The sequence below is a fragment of the Olea europaea genome, unplaced genomic scaffold, assembly GCF_002742605.1.
Source record: "Olea europaea var. sylvestris unplaced genomic scaffold, O_europaea_v1 scaffold2547, whole genome shotgun sequence".
NCBI classification, from domain to species: domain Eukaryota; kingdom Viridiplantae; phylum Streptophyta; class Magnoliopsida; order Lamiales; family Oleaceae; genus Olea; species Olea europaea.
In genome coordinates, this window is record NW_019243741.1 from 158,783 (window position 1) to 164,918 (window position 6,136).

The 6,136-nt window shown below is 34.9% G+C and overlaps 1 protein-coding gene across 2 annotated transcripts; it reads right to left on the minus strand.

Annotated features, from left to right (window-relative positions):
- Positions 1-1,803: 1,803 nt before the first annotated feature.
- On the minus strand, positions 1,804-4,455 carry LOC111382673. Of its 2 annotated transcripts, none has more exons than XM_023006710.1 (3): positions 4,269-4,455; positions 2,328-2,936; positions 1,804-2,153 (listed from the first exon to the last, which is right to left on the minus strand). In XM_023006710.1, the coding sequence occupies exons 2-3, from the start codon at positions 2,923-2,925 to the stop codon at positions 2,029-2,031; spliced, it is 723 nt and encodes a 240-aa protein (XP_022862478.1). In that variant the 5' UTR covers positions 2,926-2,936; positions 4,269-4,455; the 3' UTR covers positions 1,804-2,028. The 2 variants fall into 2 exon arrangements, with proteins under 2 accessions (XP_022862478.1, XP_022862479.1); XM_023006711.1 differs by having other exon boundaries at positions 4,242-4,429.
- Between the last annotated feature and the right edge of the window lie 1,681 nt (positions 4,456-6,136).

Here is a 6,136-nt window from a genome sequence, read left to right on the forward strand (position 1 = left end):
ATAAATTAATTAAAAAATTCAATAACTATATTATTGTCTTACTTCAATGAATGGAGGTAATAAAATGAATTATCAAAAAATTAATAATAAAAAATAAACGAGTATGTAAACGGGGCAAGGGCCCTACATCACCTTAAACAAGTAATGGGGCGAGCAATTGCCCGACAGGACGGGGGCGGGAGAGCCCGGCCCGCCCTACCCCTTCGTCATCCCTACTTTTGAATTAAGAAAATAAATAAAGCATTTTTTTTTTATAAAATTTAGATTTCAATCTATTAAAGATAACAATTAATTTTAAATACATATTTTACTGTAATTTAAAGATTATAATCACACATTTTATCAAAATTTATTAAAAATTTTATTTTAATTCTCACTAAACAGCGACTAAATGTTAGTGGATGGATGGCGGATAAAAAAATATAAATTTAGTGGTGATCCTTTTTTCCCCCCAAGTGAGCTGGTTTGCCTAGATTCGCCTGGTGAATGTGAATCAAGCCGAGTTACACCATTAGCATCCCTAGCAAAGCGTGGAAATTACGCAGTCACCTCTTTTGACCGTCTATTGTGGGCCTAGGTGCCCAAAAGGCGAACACCATTTTTATTATTATTATTATTATTTTTTAAGTTTCAATTTTTTGGACCTAATTTCTAATATGGACTTTGACACCAAATTAGAGTGGACGATTTCTTGACCTATTCCCTCGTCGAATCTTGTACTTTCAAATTATTATTATTATTATTATTATTATTTTTTTCGAAAGCTTAAAAATTGTCTAGTTAAAAGAATAAAGTTAATTATAGTCTTTATTATTTTAGTTATTTGGTATGCATTATTTTATTATTTATGGACATAGAATAATTAAATAATGTAAAAAAATAAGAAATCATCTTTTTACACCTAAACTCATAAGACTTGAGACTTAATTTCACCACTTTATCACCCCAATTATACCCTCAATTTGTGGCATCAAGGATATAATCAAGTTTGTTTGGTTGATTCATTATTAGTATTTTTGTTCACAACAGAAATACATTACAATGGTTTGATTTACTATTTAGCAATTTTTATCATTATGATCTAAAATGCACAGTAAATTTCATTTATCATCATGCTAAACAACACAATTATCGCATTTTTACATTTCTCAATCATATTCAATTCAATTAAATCAAGTGTACTAAACGTGTCATTAATGAATTCAAACTTCAAAATGTACAAAAATACGTAGCCAATTATATTATCGCTACAATTTCTTTTAGTTGCAATAAACGTTTTCAACTTTTCCTTATTGTCGAAATTATGTCCCCAAGCTTTTCTATTGTGTTCTTGTCATAAATCTTTCATTATTTAACAAGTACTTTCCCCCATCGTCATTTCCATCCTAAAGTCAAGGGAACATTGAATAACTCCCAATTGAATTGAAGAGCTCCAATGGCTTCCCTCTCTTTTCATCTCATACCACAAAAGACACAATTCTCAACCAGGCCAATGTATTTATGTGATGAGATCCTAACGCTGAAATATTAACAGAAGAATCATATCCAACTACAATATTATCACTCTCGAGGCCACCCATTTTCTCATTTTTTCTAGCAAAAACCAAGGTAAAGAAGGAAATGGATCATTTCAATGGTGTTTTAACTTTTACGGCAGCTTTTTTTCTAGCACATATTTCTTTACGAAGCTTTACAGAGAAGGACACCATATGTAGAAACAAAAATATTAGATAGAACATTATTTTTCATTAGGAAGTTGTTTGTATAGTTCATAACTGCTATGCAAGATAGAGAACTACACGCGAAGAAAAAATATCAAAGTAAATTTCAAGACTATTAATTACATAAATAGTGTTTCTGAGTCAGCACTAGTGGGATTCACTTACATATTTTCTATGTTCAACTAAGTGTTCGCACCGACCGACTAAAAATAGCATTGACAATCACCAGAAATACAACTACAGCTTCTACCTTAGATAGCAGCTAGAAATATACATGCAGCTATTAAAATACTGTGTATTCTTTGTCTTATGTTTTGTACAAGTTCCAAACTTTCCATTTCATATCCGCCAGCCATCCAAATTGGAAAAGTAACTTCCTCGATTGCAGCTTCACAAGGTGCTGTCGGTAAGGTATCAATATATTCCTAAGACCTATATTTTGGAATTTGAAAAAAAAAAGAAAAAAAGAAAAAGAAAATTGACATTAAGAAAACGAATACCTCAAACTTATGTTGAATCCAGAATTATCATTAGTAGGAAAGACTACAGATACTGATGGGGAGGGGCAATGCCGTTCAATTCAATGAAGAAAGATCATTATATTACCTGAAGTGCACATCGTCTTATAAAGATGAGCAATACTAGGATCTCCTTTCGTATTCATATGTGGCCTCTCCAAGCACTCCAAGAATGCAATGTCTGCCTTCAGAAGCTCGGCCTGATCATGGGTGTCATAACCCATATCATGGCAATAGCAGCAAAAGTCCAACCAATCAATTGGTCGTTTGTCCCATATAAGAGACCCTTTATCTTTGCCACTCGACCAATTGGGTCCACAGTAATGTCCATATCGAGGAAACAACTGAGACAGAAAAGCTCTTGGACCTGTATGCCACGGAATTTTGGAAACATAAGGTCTGAAACGTTTTGTTGAGTACTGAGTACTATTGTCAGCCTGACCACGAGGTTGCATATGCCTTTTCAGCTCTTTGTTGACAGATGTTCGAATTTGGATTTTATCACTCTGGCTGATAGCCCAGGGTATTAATGAGAAAAGGGACCATCTCCAAAGCCTGATGTCAAACGAAGCCTCGTGTTTTGGTGCTTCCATAAGGGCACCAGTCGATATGACAGTTGATGTATCCTTGTTTGAATGGGCTCCAAACCAAGGAATATGCCTGGGAAATTCGAAGTTCATATGCATGCCTCAGTCACCTATTAATAACATAGTTGTATTAGATGAATCACAACCACATGGTTAACAACTACCTTTTCATATGAAAAACACTAGCACAATTTTCCTTAATATTGCAAGTGGCAATTTTGTAAAATTTATGATTTGGGCAATTTACTGATTGAACAACAGAAGGCAAAAAAAGGAAACTGAAAAATAGTTATTTCCATAAATTAAGTAGAGCTGTTCTTAATCGACTTGACAATGTACATATAAATTGTACAGGGAGATTCAAAAATTTCTACATATAGAGTGACAAAGAGAGAAAATAAATGCCATGGAACCCTTGCACAAACAACTGATTATCCCGTGATTCAACAAAAACCGTAGCCATATCTAATGCACAAAAACATACTTGACAACTGTGTTGAGCTGGTCGAGTATCAAGCTCAACCAACTTGGCAACTAGGACAAGTTAGATGAGTCGATTGTGCCTTACAACAAAAATAGTGAAATCCGACAAACACCATTTTTTATAAGGTCAAAAGGTGACTTTATAAACTACGAGATTAAAGATGATCATTTTCACTTGGCCAAGAAAAACGCCTACAAAAATTGCCACATCGTAATTCGGAGAACTAAGAAACTTTCAATTAAATTGGCTTTATAAACTACAAGATTAAAGATAGTCATTTTCACTTGGCCAATAAACTACAAAATTTGCCACATAGATACTTCTGAGAACTAAGAAACTTTCACTTACAATACTCATTCATGCTTGAAATTCACTACTACAAGCTTTTCCCTATTGTGGAATCTAGCATTATATCGTTAAAAAACACAATATTCTAACTTTATTGAATAAATATACCCTATCCCTGATCAAGATCCTCCCAGACCAAATCCATAGTCCTAAAATTGGACAATTAATATGGCTAACACTATCTCAAATGAGGAAAGTAGACAACTAATCAAAATTAATGGAGCAATACATAAAAATTTAAAACAAATGTTGTCCCTATTTCACTAAATCGGAATTTGTATCCACACACACATCATATAATTTGCTACCGCGATCATTTCTGTATTTAACTGAAGAAATTTACAAATTTAATAAGAAAACGGTTTTTAATCCTAGAAAAGCGAAAGCACAATCAACCCTGGAAGCAGCCAGTCGAAAAGCATTTTCATTCAAAAATTAGTAGATGGGCTCCTGTATTCAATTAATTCTCTTCTATTCCGCATCTTGTTTAACGAAAAAACAAAGGAAAAGATAAACAATCCCAGAACTTGAAGCAAAACATAAAGAAATATCATAAACAGTTTCTAATAAATGTTTTCAGTACCTAGTTTAATTACTTCAATCTGCGTACCTGATCATCTTCATAGCTCAGAAATACTTCATTACCACGTTGTGCGTGTTTCTGTGTGTGAGAGAGAATTATCTGAAATTTCTGGAGATGACTTTATTTTGGGCGGTGGAGTTGGATTGGTCACGCTGACGTGTGATTTTGAAATAGTTCGTCCGTCATCCACATATTACGCCATTGTCTGAAGCCCATTGAAAATGGGGTACTTTTAATTTTGACCCAGTCAAAGGAGCAAAATTTCAGTTTGACTTCCAAAATCAAGAATATTATGACATTGGCCTCTTGTATGGTAAAAGACAAAGATGCCCTTAAATATTTTGTACAATTACAAAACAATATATTGTTGAAAGGACTATACTACCCTTTTACTTAATAATTGAAAACCAAACATTTCCCCACTTATAAAAACTTCAAAACGAGCTTCCAACACAGAAAAAACTCTCATATTTTCATCTGCTTGAACCTCAAAATCTAGAAGAACTTTGGAACGTTGAAGCTGAAAATTTTTTTCACATCAATTACTTCAATTCGGTAAGTACATTTAATCATGTTTAATTTCGTTTTAAGTAAATTAGTATACGTTAAAAAGAGAAATTTTATGTCGACATAGATTTATTTTAACAGAACCTATCAAAAAAATAAAATTAAACGGATGTATAACTTACGTTTAAATTACGCATGCTTAATTTCGTTTTTAGAACGGTATTCTCCTACGCCAAACTGGTATAACTTAACAAACAGTCGGAAATAGTCTGAAACAGCCGGTTGTTGGATGTTTAACAGCCGGGAAACAGCCGGCTGTTAAATATCCAACAGCCGGCTGTTCAGAAGTCGGCTGTTAAACAGCCGAAGCCGGCTGTAAAACAGCCGAAAACAGCCGGTTGTTCGGCTGTTTAACAGCCTAACAGCCGGCCGTTAAACAGCCGGCTGTTAGGCTGTTAAACAGCCTTCGCTGCAGCTGATTTTTTGCCTTTTTATTTCTTATAATTATTTGAAGTTGATTAAAAAAACCATTTCCTCATGCAGATATGATAATCCCCGTGTGTTATTTCGGTGATTTCGAATTAAATGATAATAATCGGTGGGAATGGAGATGGACGAGTGACATACGTGGTTGTATTGCAATTCCCGTAACAGAGAGTACACCATATTTAGAAATGTACCACGATTTGCAAAATAAGCTGAATGTCGATCAATCTCAATACGATATGCAATTGAGATATCTATTCAATGGTTATGGGGATTCATCCATTCCGATGCCACCGGTATTCGTTACTAATGATGCTGAATTGAATTATCTATTAGAATTGAATAAAATGCATCGGACTCCGACTGTTCTTGGTGTGACTTTAATTACGAAGGATGTTATCGAAGGTGAACGTGAAGATTCGGATAGGGCGGATAACAATGATCGAAGTTTTTGGGAGACAGTGGAGATAGTTCCTGCGGATGATGTGGGTATTCCTGAGACAGTTGCTTCTGATTGTGACGTCGCTGTTACGCGCAGAATTCCGTCAACAGTTGAAGACAATGAGAACATAAACGACTTTACAAATGAGAATTTGATTGCTTTATCCCGACAGAGACACGAGCCTGGTGGGAGCTCACAGGTTGGAACAAGTGGACCGTCCTCGAATTCTTCCCGTGTGGCTCCCGATGATGAGGACTTGCAGGTCGGGCAACTGTTTGAAACCAAGAAAGATTTGCAGGAAGCTGTTCACCGGCTGGCATTAAAATATAACTTTGAGTTCAAGGTAAAGAAATCAAACAAGTCATTGTTGACAGTTGCTTGCGTCGAAGACAGTTGCAATTGGCGCTTGAGAGCAACTAAGATGGACACGAATGAGTGCTTCGTAATTCGCAAGTATTTA

Excerpts from the sequence above, each read along its gene's own strand:
- LOC111382673 (XM_023006710.1), bottom strand. The coding sequence starts at position 2,925 with ATGCATATGAACTTCGAATTTCCCAGGCATATTCCTTGGTTTGGAGCC. Across the intron at positions 2,154-2,327 it reads TAAGACGATGTGCACTTCAG|GTCTTAGGAATATATTGATA; the intron begins GTAATATAATGA and ends TCCAAAATATAG.